We start from the raw sequence: 16,667 nt of genomic DNA, 5'->3' as shown, positions 1-16,667 counted from the left end.
TGGAGTAAAATATTCCAGACCAATCAAAGGAGAAGTTGTAGGTTGGCCTATATACAGCCTAGTTGTATATTAGGCTATAGCGTGGTCTTACAATCAAAAAATATGGAATATAAATATGGAAGAAATATGCATAAAATAACCTAGAGATAAACTAACACCAATTAGTTATAGGCCTACTTAAAAAATATATTGTTAAAGACAAGAGTATGTGGTAAATAGCCAGACACTATCATGTAGCCCTAACTGCTACAGGAGAAATAGTACACATTGACATAGCCCACTGTTAGTGCTGACACCAGCTCGCATCACATAGTGAAAGCTATCACTGCTGAACTGCTTTGACAGATTCGATCATAATAAAGTCGCAACAGCATAGAGAGGTCGGAGTTCAAGAGAAGGAGAACCTTCTTTCATATTATGATTGACACATAGGCTACATTGAAATTGGTGTTGCACCTGCTTTAATTTTTATAAATAGCTTAAAAACGACACAAATATCCAGAAGATATCATGTTACCAAGATATAAAAGGGCTGGAGGTCTAAACGGATGAGAGTCAATGGTCTTTAAATTAACCCGTTTCAGCGGTTATATCCAACGTCGTTTCATATTTTACAAAACGTAGAGGCCTTTTCTTTATTACTCAAAATGTTCGACGTGTTTATTGGAGCACAATTAACGTGCTATGACTGCTGCAAACGTACAAGTCAGAAAACAGTCAATCAATTGGTAATTAAATCCTTTTAATCGCCCAACTCACGAATTCACATTGCAGCAGCTGCCAAACACACACACACTACACAAAAGTTCTGATTTCCGTACCCCTGGCAGACTACCCTGACTGCAGTTCATTCTTTGAAGGGGAACCCGTGTTGCTTCCGCTCACAAAACATTGGGAGCGCCCCTTTGTTCACGCGGGGACCCTAGACCTCATCATTAGTGCTGATTACCGCTGACCAGTTTGACAACCTTATTGACTGCTACAAATACCTTTTCATGCATCCCCCTGGTCGCCCTTATTTTCAATAGACACGGAAATATTCAGCCATTTTGTCCCCATCATTTGAAAGAAACTCAAAGCACCATTTTCGTCCCCTCACATGCTTCCTCTCTTTATCCCAAAAACGAAACACTGCATTGACTTCTGTGTTGTTCCAACTGAAAAACGTGCAGAGAAATACAGCTTGTTCCTTTCACTGGTTAGTTGAATTAATTGGAAATTGGATGAGAACCCAGGTGTAGACCCCAGAACTCTGGATGCGTTGGAAAAACAGTACTTCTGTGTTTTTCATTCCTTATTTACGATGCTCATTTGGGCTGACATCCTATAAGCGCACGTAAAGAGGGATGGATTTTTTTTTACAGCAGATTAAGGCCTATATATGCACGGTTTACCCTCATATATACGTTCTAATAGCTAACTCTCGTCTTTACGTTCTAATTAATAGGCATATATTCATCAGAACCAGGGATGTATGCTAGCGGTAAAAGTTGCAAATAGTAGGCTAGGCAAAACCCTAACGCAAAAAAACACTAAAGGGCCTATCTAAATGGGTAAACCCCGCATCACCGATCATATCATCATAATACCAAATGCAGGGCAGGCCTATCTGGCCATTACGTTTTTCAGCCTATCATAACTGGTCTGCTACAAACCCATATGCCTATAGGTCTACTCTTAAAAACGTTGTGTTTTGACTGAACCATTAATGACCAAATATAAATAACAGACTACTAAAATACCAGTTTTGCTAACATGATATCATTATAGCCATGAAATGAAATATCATTTTGTATTCTATCATCCTTGAAAAATAGGCCATAGGCGTATAGGCTAATCGTGGCAGACATTAGGTTATCAAACATTCATTCTGCGATGAAGAAAATATGGTTTAGAATAGATTCACGATCGAATAGTAGTAGCCTATCGCATACCATGCAGAGGCAATTCTTTGACATCTTTTAGCCTATCAGATAGAAATCGATGATTAAATTATCTAAATTAAATGTGATAGGCTTAGGCTACAAAATCATAATTTGAAATACACAACAATAGCATTATTGAGATTCAAATGTTGGACAATAGCCTATATATTTCCATGCACATCCGTCAGCCAGAGCGCATTTCATATTATGCTGTTGTGTAGGACAATTTGTTTTTACTCCGGGAGACTGTCTCGTTTTGTGAGCCGGCCTTTCTCTGACCTCTGGCTGTCATGCCGTATTACATGACGCAAAGCATGTTGTTGGTCAATTAGGCTATATGTCGAGAACGTGTCAGGGCACAAAGTGTGGCATTACAAACATATATTTTTTTTAATCACTCAGATTCCACATTTGAAGATCTGTAGCTTATGTGGTAGTTAAATACGTACACCGTGAAGAACACAATGTGATGCAGAAACGTTGATTTATCCAACATATTTCTAGGAGCTTATCGTGCGACTGCTTATTTGTATAGCCTACTACAGTTCGCTCTCCGCTAGTCAGCAACTCTAATAACTTTTTTGGGTTGTGCGCCACCTCATGCCTTTTTAGTAGTTAAATACTTAACATGCCTGAAATACCCAGATATATAACCTAGACCAGTTCATCAGGGCAACGCAGAGGCACAAAATGATACAGTACGCTGCATCACACTATAGGTCTATCATAGGATGATACTTTAAATATTCTGTCACAGATATCATATTATAAATATCGTCACAAATCCCCAAACTATAATCTAATTTATTGTGGCAAATTACTAGATTGCCTAATAATATCAAGTAATAATCGAGTGATACAATAACTGCAAAAACCATTCTCAATCGTTGTAATCTGAGAATAAAAAAGCAGATGTTTTGTTCTTTTGATAAACAATTATTTTATTAAGTTATCTTTACTTCTTTAAAAAAAACTTTTTTACTGAAACACATGTTTACTAAAGCGCACATGCTCAACGGGTTCACCTGTGCACAAGGTAAATATTAAAAACACCAAGCAAAATAATATCACATTCTAACAGAGCCAATCATTTAAATAGGTAAATAAACATTATTTATAAAACTTTAAAAGTAAAGTAAAAATATTACAGCGTCTTTTCAACATGAAATACCCACAGAAAATAGCAGGTTAGGCGCTCAAATGTCTTTTTTTTCCAGTTTTAGTTGTATCTTGAGGCATTGGTTTATTAGTCCTCCCTAAAAAGGGATCATGAATATGAATATGATTTTTCTTTACATTTTCTGTCCGCTTGTATTAGCTTCAGCCATCCATAGCGGAAAAACGACAACAAAAAGAAAGTATAGCTTTAAGACAGGGCATTCCGTCAGATCCCTCATGTTTTGGCAGCCATCAAAGAAGACCGGTTTCTTTAAATTCAAACGCAGGCACTGACTGTTTTTTTGTTAGATTGTCTTTTAGGATCTCCTTTATTTATCTCCTGTGAATTTATCCTCTCCCTCCTCTGGACTGCCTCGTGCGCCATTAGATGTCACATTCGCTGTCGCTGGAAGTGATCGAGATAGCCGAGGTGGCGGCTTTGCTTGACAAACTTGCCTCGGGACTAGAGGCGGGACCGAGTCGATCGACGGTTCCATCATCATCTGCCAAAGACCGAACCGAGCCTTGGGACATCCCTTGCTGTTGTAGCCTGGGTAAAAGACAGACATGGAGGGAATACTAGAATTAGAAAGCACAATACAATACGAATAGGTTCTATCAAAGTAAATCCTCAATTGAAACATAATTTTTGCTGTAGTGAAGTCTAGCATCAGATACACACGTGCCAGACCAGGAGCCAAACAAATGCATTTAAAAAAATATTATATAGCCTACAAGTAAATGCACAAACACAATGAAGACACAACAATCCCAAGCCCACACAGTGAGCACAATTTCAAAGATAGTCAGACTAGCCTGAATATTTTCTTATAGGAAATCATTTAGATTCGTTCAATACACGTGCTGCCTTCATGATTTGCTGTTCAGCACAAGTGGCATCAGACATGATTGAACAAATAACCTAATACCGCAGGGCTCTTGTGTTTCTGTATTTCATTCAATGAAGCAACATCCATGATAAAAAAAATGTTTCAGACAATTGCATGTTTGTTGTTAAATTATGTTCAAAGATTTAACACGGACAGCTGTCAATACAATCTAAATGGATTGTGGAAAAAGAAGGATAATCTGAACGGAATTATTGAGACACTTGATAGCTAGGCCTATGCTTCAAATTTAGCTTTGGCAAGAATACATAGGCTAATGGTCAATTTGGGGAAACACTGCATTATTAAGACATGCTATGGTTCGTTTTGCAATGAAAATGACAAGGGCTATAGTCACACAATGGAGTTTGTCATACAGTTTGCTTCATTTCAATAGGCTACAGCGTTTATGGTGTCATTTCCGTTGAGAATATTTATGAACAAATGTAATCTAAATATACTATTTATATATTATAGCCAACTATATTACAATGTTTACTAAAAATAACATCATTCAAACAATTCGATAGAACAATATTTGCACAAATAATTGCTTTTATTGAAAAATAGGCTGACTGAGATGCAGTCGCAACGCAAGGTCCTTTTCGTTAAGAATTGAACAATAAACGTTGTAGCCACCTCACACCATCATTGATAAAAAAATACAAAAAGGTACAGACTGCAGCATGTAGCCTACCTATTTTTCGCAGCCGCCGCTCTATCCCTTTGTCTACGATTTTTGAACCAGTTTCCCACTTGTGTGGGAGTAAGTCCAGTAGCCTGCGCGAGCTCCCTCTTTTTGCTCGGGTTCGGGTAAGGATCCTGCAAGTACCATTCTCGTAACAAATGTCGGGTTCTCTCCTTGAAGCAGTGGGTCTTTTGCTCTCCGTCCCATATCGTTCTGGGTAGAGGGAACTTCTTCCGCACCCTGTATTTGTCCACTGGCCCTAGCGGGCGGCCCCGCAGCTTCTCTGCCTCCTGGTAGTGCGCCTCGAGCCACAGGGCCTGTAGTTTAGTGTGAGACTCTTTGGTGAACTTGTGGTTCTCCAGAATGTGGTAGAGTTCTCGGAAATTCCCGGTGTGGTAGGCCACGATGGCCCGCGCCCTAAGCACCGACTCATTCTTGTTGAGGACCTCGCAGGCAGCTGGGGCAACGGGCAGAGACCAGAGGAAGCGACCGAGGCGCTCAATGTCCCCGCTCTCTTCCAGAGTCTCGCAAACCCCCGCAACCTGCTGGGGGCTAAAATTCAAGATAGGCAGCTGAAACATGGAGGCTTTTCGTTTCACCTCCGTCTCTCTCTGACTCACACGCTCCCCTCTCGCGCCTACCCTTCTCTCCCTCTCGTTCTCTGATCGTCGGATCCAGACAAAAAGGCAAGCCCAAAGTTAACAGATCAACCGTTAAAAACACGGAGGAACTATGCCCTCGGCTGGTGAATTTGGTATGTTGAAATTACAAGAGTATAAAAACTAGACCCGAGATGTATTTTGAAGGGGGGAAATACAGTCAGCCCCTCTGCTGATTTTCTATTGGACTTGGCAGATTGGTTGCCATGGATGCCCGTCAATCACTGTCAAGTTTACCAATCACGCGGAAAGGAGCGCTAAGAGAATGCAGCACCTCCCAGTGCTCGACAGCGGCTTTTTAGAATGTAAACATTTTGACCTTTGCTTTTTGTCTTCAAACCTTTAATTGCCTTCCATGTTTTCCTACATCCCCTCCTTTGTAAGTCATGGCTGTGTAGAAGAAAAGCGACGAGTCAATTAAAACGCAATACGTTCACACGTTTAGCCTACTTCTTTCATTGAACATGGAAAATACGACCCCGCAGCAGGCACGACAGATATTGGCTGATTATCATACCGTTTTAAAAATGGTTCAAATAAAGAATAAAAACCGACAACGAATGTTCTGCGATTACAATAGCATGATATTGAATGGTTGTATAGGCGAACGCACGCAGAAAATCCCGTTCATCCACGCTCTAGAATTGTTGGGACTCATTTGATAATACAAAATATGGCACTACGCTATATGTTGAATGAATCTAGGATTTTATGCTGGAACAATTGAAGTCATTCGCATCAAATTCGGTTATTTTGATGATGTAGGCTACATCGACATATTATAGGCGTATCTTTATTTGATCAGACATGTTTGACAGATGTATCTTCATTTGATCTGCCATGACATACTGTATTGCATCTGCTTCTTCTCAGATAAAATCACTGCTTCTATTTCTAATTCACACTGCACACTAGCCTATAGCCTAATCCATCAAAGAGACGTTTTTTGCTAAACACTGCAAAAAAAAACGGAACGTTTGTGTATAAAACTATCGTGGCACTGCTGGGCTACTCGGGTTTAGTATCAGATACACTCCGTTTTGTGCACGGGCTGATTTAGTAAATAAGAAGGCGGATAGATAGCGCAGATGGTTTGAAGTGTCGGGTCACATTATTTCATGGCTGGCTACAGTGGTAAAGTTCATTCTAACGGAAAAGCCTGATATTATTTTCAAACTCTCTCTCTCTATCTCTCTCTCTCTCTCTCTCTCTCGCTCTCTCTCTCACACACACACACACACACACACACACACACACACACACACACACACACACACACACACACACACACACACACACACACACACACACACACACACACACACACACAGAGAGAGAGAGATAGAGAGATCAACTGAATCCTTTAGGGCTCTTTTTGCATGAATTATAGAAGGCTCATGGCGCGGGGTTATGAAACGGCCTGCCTTCTGCGCAAGAAGCTGTTCATCTCATGCAACGTGCGCTTGGCTATTCGGCGACACAGTTTCTCCACATCATCACAGAAATAGCTCCAAAATGTGCTATTTTTTTCTGAACCTTTGTATACTGCCTTCATAAAGTGTAAATAACAGGCCTACTTTATCAAAATAAATAATATTTTATCAAAATGTTTGATATGATCATAATAGCTTAATAATAATCAAACACAGAAAAGGGTTATTTGCACATTTGTCAACAAGGTGATAAAAGTAGGTTGTAAGTCTATACTGTCACTGTAATGTTGCAGAGTAACCAGATGGACATCGTCTATATGAGAGCAGTATACGGATTAACACGATTCAAGTTCTTACTGGTCTAATCATAAAACCATAGCATATTATTATAGGTTTAGCACCGATCCGAGAACAAGCGTAAAGAAAGGAGAAGAACTCCAGAACGGACACAGACAAACGGGAAAAGTCATTGTGAAGATGAGTGACAAGGTGTAGGTTTGAAATATTTAGATGCCTTTGAATATTTCATGCTGTAATCCTAACCTAAATTTACAAGGACAATTTCTTTTTCTATGAAGAGCGCATCAATAAAAGATGGTAAAATGTTCGATATCATAAACGGAGGTCTGTCAATAAACAATTTGGCTATGCACGACAGTAGAACAGCGCGCAAACATAACAGAAGCCTTTAGTCTATGTCCAAGCTTACAGTAAGACTATATGGAGGAGTACATTTTGATTTCATATGGAAAAATAGTAATTAACATTAGCTTGTTACTCTTTTACTCAGCCTAGCCCTAGACCTATGATAACACTGCATTCACGTCTTTAGAAATTAAAATCGGACATTTCTTGAGGGGCAAATAGACACACATAGGCTAAGCTAAAACCAAAATACTGTAACTAATAGAAAAATATATATAATTACTACGTATATGGTTGTGTTTAAGTCTATGGTTTTAAGTAGCTTATAGCGTATTCATACTACCACATTTTCCAAATCATGCATAATGTACGCATTTGTCATTTTCAAATAGGCCTTTAATTGGTTAACAGGGGCAAAATATGAAATCATGAATATTTGTCGATGATTAACACAAAAATAAACAATTAGGCTACATTGCCAATCCATGTATGGATTACTTACTTATTCATTGTGGAATATACCGTTTTAAAAGGTAGGCAGGCCTACAGTGAGCATATTACAAGTGCATATACAACTGTGCCAAAAGACAGTATCCTTACACCGATATCCCCGGACTGACATTCACCAACTCAACCACACAAAACACAGACAGTGGATCTCATACAAAGACGTCTGTTCTGCCTATTGCTTTGTTCGTCATAGACCGCACAGCCCCATCCACAACCAAACTCGGCACTGATTGTGGGCATGATTGTCCAAACAAGTTCTGTTATTTAAGATGGCAAATTTTAATTGTGAGATGGGACACCGTCCATTCTATTTGTCGAGTAATTCAAATGTTCTGCTAAACACGCACGCGCATGCGCGCGCGCGCACACACACACACACACACACACACACACAGAGATAGAGAGAACAATTCTATACCCTATGATGATATTATAGTTTATAATACTAATAGGCCTACTGGTATATATTAGAAGTTAAGAGCAGCATTAAGTTTTTTTTGTTTGTTTTAATATATTTTGACATTTGTTTTCAATCAAGATTCATTCTTTCTTTCTTTTTGACTGGACAGCATCACAGACTATGGCGCTATTTGGAAAGGTGGAGAGGTAGTCTACCATTCCATTGGCTGGCTTGATTTACTAGTACTGTACCTGTCCATTGTGCTCATTCTCAACAACAAATGGAGAGCAGAGTAGAGACACGAAGAGAAAAATTGACAGCCATGAAAGCCATGATAGATAAGGCTTTCAACAATAACTATCCACTAGATATGTCTTTATACTAGAATAAATTACAGAACAGAAGATTGAGACACCAGAGAGGAGGGGATAGTGCAGGCAACCACAAAGACTAATCCTGTTCATTTTTCTCTCAATTTGCCATAAGAGACAAGTACATTTTCTTTGAGTCATCAGCATGGAGTTAGCTGGGTCGTAGCGTGCCCAGGGCAGAGGAGAGGGAACAGGAAAGGAGATGGGAACACACAGTAGCATGTGAACGGGCTGGAAGTGACCCAGATTCCCTCGGATCAGTCGAGCAGACGAGACGGTACAAGAGCCCTGTCACCAACACCCATCCTGCCACTGTCCCATTCTGACCACCTTCGTCATTCCCTTCCACTACTAACTATACACCACACTATTAGTACCCCCTCAGACTCACATGCAAAATAAAAACACTTACTTACAAGCACACACGCACACTGTATAGTAACATTTACTCACACTAACCTAAACACACACACACTTGAACATTTGAATAATAACATTGACTTCTTCCACATTTAGTTGTGTTACAGCCTGAATTTAAAATGGATTAAAAATAGATTTGTTGATACTGGCCTACAAACAATACCCCATAACGTCAAAGTGGAATATTTGTTTTCATGAAATGTTTACTAATTAATTAAAAATGAAAAGCTGAAATGTGTTGAGTCAATCAGTATGCAAACCCTTTGTTATGGCAAGCCTAAATAAGTTCAGGAGTAAATATGTACTTAACAAGTCACATAATAAGTTGCATGGATTCAGTCTGTATGCAATAATAGTGTTTAACATGATGTTTGAATGATTACATCATCTCTGTACCCCACACATACAAGTATCTTTTGAGCAGGGAATTTCAAACACTGATTCAACCACAAAGACCAGCGAGGTTTTCCAATGCCTTGTAAAGAAGGGCATTTATTGGTAGATGGGTAAAAACACAAAAAGCAGACATTGAGTATCCCTTTGAGCATGGTGAAGTTATTCATTATTCTTTGGATGGTGTATCAATACACCCAGTCACTACAAAGATACAAGAGTCCTTCCTAACTCAGTTGCCGGAGAGGAAGGAAAACGCAATGGGATTTCACCACGAGGCCAATGGTGAGATTAAAACAGTTACAAAGTTTAATGGCTGTGATAGGAGAAAACTGAGGATGGATCAACAACATTGTAGTTACTCCACAATACTAACCTAATTGACAGTTTGAAAAGAAGGAAGCCTGTACAGAATAAAAATATTCCAAAACATGCACCCTGTTTGCAACAAGGTACTAAAGTAATACAGTAAAAAATGTGGCAAAGAAATTTACTTTTTGTCCTGAATACAAAGTGTTATGTTTTGGGTAAATCTAATAAAACATATTACTGCGTACCGCTCTCCACATTTTCAAGCATAGTGGTGGCTGCATCATGTTATGGGTATGCTTGTAGACGTTAAGGACTGGGGAGGTTTTCAGGACAAAAATAAAAAAGAATGGAGCTAATAACAGGCACAATCCTGGAGGAAAACCTGGTTCCACCAGACACTGGGAGATGAATTCACCGTTCAGCAGGACAATAACCTAAAACGCAAGGCCAAATCTACACTGAAGTTGCTTACCAAGAAGACAGTAAATGTTCCTGAGTGGCCGAGTTACAGCTGTTACAGAGTTACAACATCTACTTGAAAATCTATGGTAAGACCTGAAAATAGTTGTCTGGAAATGATCTACAACCAATTTGACAGAGCTTGAAGAATTTTGAAATAAATAAGTGGGCAAATGTTGCACAAGCCAGGTGTGGAAAGCGCTTAGAGACTTACGCAGAAAAACTCACAGCTGTAATCACTGCCAAAGGTGTTTCCACAAAGTATTGACTCAGGGGAGTGAATACTTATGTAAATTAGATATTTCTGCATTTCATTTTCAAAAAGAATTCTAACATTTCTAAAAACATGTTTTTACTTGGTCATTATGGGGTATTGTGTGTATAAAAAATTGTTAAATCCATTTTGAATTCAGGCTGTAACACAACAAAATGTGGAATAATTAAAGGAGTATAAATACTTTCTGAAGGCACTGTATAACGCTGATGCGACCACGCCATGCTACCTTTCGACCGGTCTCTAAAGATCGGAACCCGGTAAACCCTGTATTCTAAAGCAGCCTAACAACATCAACATATATCTCCCTGGCAGGCATACAGGGGAGCACATACCCATGCTCTGTTTTCCTGGAGCTGCCTAGGGCATGGAGTTAGTCACCCTGGCTTGCCAAACACTGAGGAAGCCATCAAATACTACTGTCTAATTATTGTTCACAGAATGATTTGTCTCAGTAGTATTGTGTTCAGTTCATTCTGCATGACCGACTGTTTCCCTCTCGTCTCATACTACTCAGCTGCCACAGGATTAACTTTCAAATTAAGATATCATGAAAAACAACACTGGCCATAACCCTCTGATGCCCTGGATGTATTTAACTCCGCGACAGAGGACTTTAAAATAAGCCATTCCATCCATACATTGTCTCATCACTACACAGACAGAAGGGTTAAGCCAAAGCTGGAGACCTCGCAGAGCGATGTTTTCAGTCCCATTTGCCCTCGGGGTAGCACTAGCTCTCCACGCTGCGTTTAATCTGTGGATTTGCGGTAACAGAGAAGACTTCTTATCCAGTGACCCATTGGCCTGCAGTGTGCATAATCCACCGACTCTCAGTCAGAGAGCCCTGCTGACAAGGATAGAGGAGGGCCGTGGCTAGTGCAGCCACCCGCCAGCGTGGGGATGTACCCACATGGTCTGCTGCCTGACACAGATACTGCACACAACACTGTCTCAAGACACACAGCATATAGGCATCACAATACGGGTGTAATCAGCACATGATAAAACAGAACAAATGTTACCTTTATGACGTTTTACAATACTCTTTTACAATACTGTATGTGTATGTTAAATTAAGTTAAATTGGGATTAGTCTCGAATATGTTACTGGTGAGAAGAGAACCATTACTTACAGTATACTACAGGTGTTGTAACATGCTAAGGCATGTGCATTTTATTCATTTACTATTGTGTAATTACATGTATTTATAGACTCAGGGAATGAGTGCAAAAGTCAGTGTAATTTTATATCAGGCAAAGCAGATTTACTGACAGATTTGTCATTGCATGAACATCCACCTTGTACTTCATATGCTGTTCCACAATCTGTGCTCTGACATAATATGCTGTTCCACAATCTGTGCTCTGACATCATATGCGGTTCCACAATCTGTGCTCTGACATCATATGCTGTTCCACAATCTGTGCTCTGACATCATATGCTGTTCCACAATCTGTGCTCTGACATCATATGCTGTTCCACAATCTGTGCTCTGACATCATATGCTGTTCCACAATCTGTGCTCTGAAATAGAATCTTAATACAATTTAATGGAATACAGATGCTGTGAGGCTGAGGGGAGAGAGGTCTTATCAAACGCTCGATAGAATCTCCCTCTCAAGACAAATAGTAAATGAGAAAACTAGATTTGGCTTAATGCAAACAAACACGCCCGAGCAGACCGCTGTCTTAATCTACATAGTATCTGGACACAACAGAAAGCAATTAGGAATTTCATGGAATCTACCTGGTGTTCTTTTTTAACCACATTGACAGCACATGGTAGAGCCATGCAGTAACTGTGTCCAATCCATGTTTATGCCCTTTTTCTAAAGTTTCTAAAGAGGTTAAATGGATAGATGATCAGGACTGTCCCCTACAATTATTTTGCGGGGTCAACCGAAAGTCATTTGTTCTTTCAACAATGGATTGGTCGACATTTTAAAACGTGTATTTTTATTTCATATAGAGACAAACCCTGTTTGAATAAAAATCAACTATATATGTATTGAGATTGTCTGATGCTTTAAGCGCACCGTTTGATGAAATAGAGGGAGCCAGAGATCAAGATAACCAGAATTTTAAAAAACTAACATGAAAAAAAGACCCGACATTACTCCTACTCCCGCTGGCTTTTGCAGATTCTGCCGTTACTCTCCAGAAGTTTCCAGTAATAACTACACGAGGAGTCGGCAACCGTTCTCATGTGGAATGCCAATTTATCTTACAATTTCTACCAATCTGCGTGCCAGCTATGGTTTTCATATGAACATTTTCGTGTAACTATTTCATTTCATTTATAATAACGTCTTCATATCTTTAAAAAATCAGTATCATGTCGTTAATCAAAAATCTCATTCAAATCTAAATGAAAATGATACAAACCTAAAAACGAACTCATATTGCCATTGCCAACTAGCCTATGTAAAAAATAGTATGTAAAGCCAAAATATAAAAACATTGCAGCCTGCAGGTAGAAAATATCCTGATGAAAATAAATATTCTATCATTCACATTGGCTACGCATGGCCTGTCTGCATAACTTGAAACAATTAACTTAACTAGAGTCCGGGCCAAAGCTTGCAACATTATATAAAATATTCTAGGCCCTCATAATTTCCCGCGGCACTGAACTCGGGACAGACACAGCTGTAGGCTATTTGCGCAAGGGATAAGAAGTAATCAGGTAGGTCTATTTCATGACGTTTCCACTGGATCAGAGCATTGCATTTTTTCCTTTTGAGCTGAGTGGTTATCGAAAGGGAGAGAGCTGGAAATATTTTTCAAATAGTCTACATTGAGGAACTATTGTCATTCTCAATGGATGTAAAAAAACAGACTTTGCTTGCAGTTTGAGGTGAGGAAAACATTACTTTGAGAAGCTCCACAGGTCATCAGTGGTGGTGTGTTAAACCAATCAGAAATACTATACTATATTTATATGCCTACATTTGCTCGCAGGACAGGTAGCCTATAGGCCTATTTCTATGCATAATCAGGTGCGCATCATTACTCAACATTGAAAGTAGCGCTCCAAACAAAAGACAATGACTAAATTGACAAAACTCATAAATGGAATGAAATATACCAAAACTGTGTAGCATAGGTTGTGCGCTCTGCAAAAGACGTGTCCACTCCGACAATGAGAACGGTAAACGACTGGAATAATAATATATTGAATGCATTAACAGAAATGACCATAGCCAAACAAATATAGTAGATTATAAATTAATTAACGGTAAATGTACTACTGGTGATATATTTAATTGGGAATTGATAGACACTAACAATCAAACAAATTAAGTTATGAAACAATGAATGTGCACAAATTGGCGGGAGAGAGCGCATTCTGGAGAGAGACATGCATTGTGTAGCTTAGCCACACTACCCTCTTTTTTTAAACCCTTATTTTATCAGGTAAATTGACTGAGAACACATTCTCATTTACAGCAATGACCTGGGGAATAGGTACAGGGGAGAGGGGGGGGGGGGGGGGGGGGGGGGGTGAATGAGCCAACTGGAAGCTGGGGATGATTAGGTGGCCATGATTGTATGGGGGCCAAATTGGTAATTTTGCCAGGACACCGGGGTTAACATCCCTACTCTTACAATAAGTGCCATGGGATCTTTAGTGCCCACTGAGAGTCAGGACACCCGTTTAACATCCCATCCGAAAAGTAGCACCCTACACAGGGCAATGTCCCCAATCACTGCCCTGGAGTGCCTCCTACTGGCCCTCCAACACCACTTACAGCAGCATCTGGTCTCCCACCCAGGGGACGACCAGGACCAACCCTGCTTAGCGTGAGAGGCAGCCAGCAGCGGGATGCAGGGTGGTATGCTGCTGGCTTCTTCTTGGACTATGCCATCCTGGCAGCCTCCGCTGAGATGGGCGCGAATAAGACAGGTGTCTCGTGTGCTTACATTTTTTTATATACAGTACCAGTCAAAAGTTTGGATACACCTACTCATTCAAGGGTTTTTCTGTATTTTTACTATTTTCTACAATAATAGAATAATAGTGAAGACATCAAAACTATGAAATAACACATATGGAATCATTTAGTAACCAAAAACGTGTTAAACAAATCAATGTATTTTATATTTGAGATTATTCAAAGTAGCCACCCTTGCTTTAAAACCTCTTGACGCTAGGGGTCAGATTTTTTATTTTATTTTAAATAACGTTCCCAAGGTAAACGGACTATTTCTCAGGTCCAGATCGTAGAATATGCATATAATTTACAGATTAGTTTCCAAAACTGTCAAAATATTGTCTGTGAGTATAACAAAACTGATTCTGCAGGCGAAAACCTGAGAAAATCTAACCCAGAAGTTATTATTATTATTTTTTTAATCTGTGTTTCCTGGACCGTCTTTCTTCCATTTAAAGGGGTATCAACCAGATTCCTTTTCCAATGGCTTCCTCAGGCTGTGACCAGGCTTTAGACATAGTTTCAGGCTTTTATTTTGAAAAATTAGCGAGGATTGATCCACAAAAGCTTGGATTGCTTTCGCTGCAAAGCATATTTTCAAAATCTGACACGATAGGTGGATTAACAACAAGCTAAGCTGTGTTTTGGTATATTTCACTTGTGATTGCATGATTATAAATATTTTTAGTAATATTTTTGAATCTGATACGTTTGGGAATTTTCTTCTGCCTTTCAGGACCGGAACGAGGCTGTAGTTTTCGGAACATAACGCGCAACCCAAATGGCGTTTTTTTGTTATAAAAGTAATATTTATCGAACAAAAATAACATTTATTGTGTAACTGGGAGCCTCGTGAGTGCAAACACCCGAAGATTATCAAAGGTAAGCGATTAATTGTATTGTTTTTCTGACTGTCGTGACCATGCTAATTTGGGGCTAGCTGTTCTAGCATTGATTGATGCACTCACAAAAGCTTGGATTTCTTTCACTGTGAAGCATATTTTCAAAATCTGACACGATAGGTGGATTAACAACAAGTTAAGCTGTGTTTTGGTATATTTCACTTGTGATTGCATGATTATAAATATTTTTAGTAATATTTTGCGCCCTGCAATTCAGCGGTTGTTTAGGAAAATGATCCCGTAAAAGGGATCCGTAGCGCAGAGAAGTTAATGACAGCTTTGCACACTCTTGGCATTCTCTCAACCAGCTTCACCTGGAATGCTTTTCCAACAGTCTTGAGTGAGTTCCCACATATGCTGAGCACTTGTTGAAAGCTTTTCCTTCACTCTGCGGTCCAACTCATCCCAAACCATCTCAATTGGGTAGAGGTCGGGTGATTGTGGAGGCGAGGTCATCTGATGCAGCACTCCATCACTCTCCTTCTTGGTCAAATAGCGCTTACACAGCCTGGAGGTGTGTGTTGGGTCATTGTCCTGTTGAAAAATAAATGATAGTCCCACTAAGCGCAAACCAGATGGGACGGCGTATTGCGGCAGAATGCTGTGGTAGCAATGCCGGTTAAGTGTGCCTTGAATTCTAAATAAACCACTGACAGTGTCACCAGCAAAGCACTCCCATACCATCACACCTCTTCCTCCATGCTTCACGGTGGTAACCACACACGGAGATCATCCGTTCACCTACTCTGCGTCTCACAGAGTGGTTACTGCATGATTCCATATGTGTTCTTTCATAGTTTTGATGTCTTCACTATTATTCTACAATGTAGAAAATAGTAAAAATAAAGAAAAACCTTTGAATGAGTAGGTATATCCAGACTTTTGACTGGTACTGTATGTTTTTTAGATAAGTATGCCTGCCACAAGCCTTCTCACTTCCTTCTATGTGGACATGCTCACATTCAACCACTTACTCTGGAATTATGATGAATATGCATAACCATGGTGTAATAAGTTGTAGATGAACTGGGTATACAGTACAAGCCGGAATTACTTTACACAGAAATCCTTGAAATATGACTGATATATTAATCGAAAAATTAATCCTGAAAATATAAATCAGAAGAAAATATCTGTAATGGTTAAGCAGAATAGTTATTGTATAGTGTTACAGTACTTTACCTTGTTAAGTTTAGTTAATGGGAGGTATAGGAGAACAAATAGCTACAGTGGTATCCCTTATGACAACTATCTTTGACAGATGTCAAAAACACAGTCGGAGGCTAGCAACC

The 16,667-nt window shown here is 39.6% G+C and overlaps 1 protein-coding gene across 1 annotated transcript; it reads right to left on the bottom strand.

Moving 5' to 3' along the window:
• Positions 1-3,059: 3,059 nt before the first annotated feature.
• On the bottom strand, positions 3,060-5,239 carry LOC120059895 (homeobox protein SIX6). Its single transcript, XM_039008967.1, has 2 exons — positions 4,668-5,239; positions 3,060-3,633 (listed from the first exon to the last, which is right to left on the bottom strand). The coding sequence occupies exons 1-2, from the start codon at positions 5,237-5,239 to the stop codon at positions 3,468-3,470; spliced, it is 738 nt and encodes a 245-aa protein (XP_038864895.1). The 3' UTR covers positions 3,060-3,467.
• Positions 5,240-16,667: the final 11,428 nt, after the last annotated feature.

Source organism: Salvelinus namaycush, chromosome 15 (assembly GCF_016432855.1).
Source record: "Salvelinus namaycush isolate Seneca chromosome 15, SaNama_1.0, whole genome shotgun sequence".
Classification (NCBI taxonomy): Eukaryota; Metazoa; Chordata; class Actinopteri; order Salmoniformes; family Salmonidae; genus Salvelinus; species Salvelinus namaycush.
This window is presented reverse-complemented; position numbering and strand designations above follow the sequence as displayed.

What these genes read in the sequence shown, in the direction of transcription:
- LOC120059895 (XM_039008967.1), bottom strand. Translation starts at nt 5,239, where the DNA reads ATGTTTCAGCTGCCTATCTTGAATTTTAGCCCCCAGCAGGTTGCGGGG. An exon ending in GCGGCGGCTGCGAAAAATAG is followed by an intron (nt 3,634 to 4,667) that starts GTAGGCTACATG and finishes TCTTTTACCCAG; the next exon opens with GCTACAACAGCAAGGGATGT.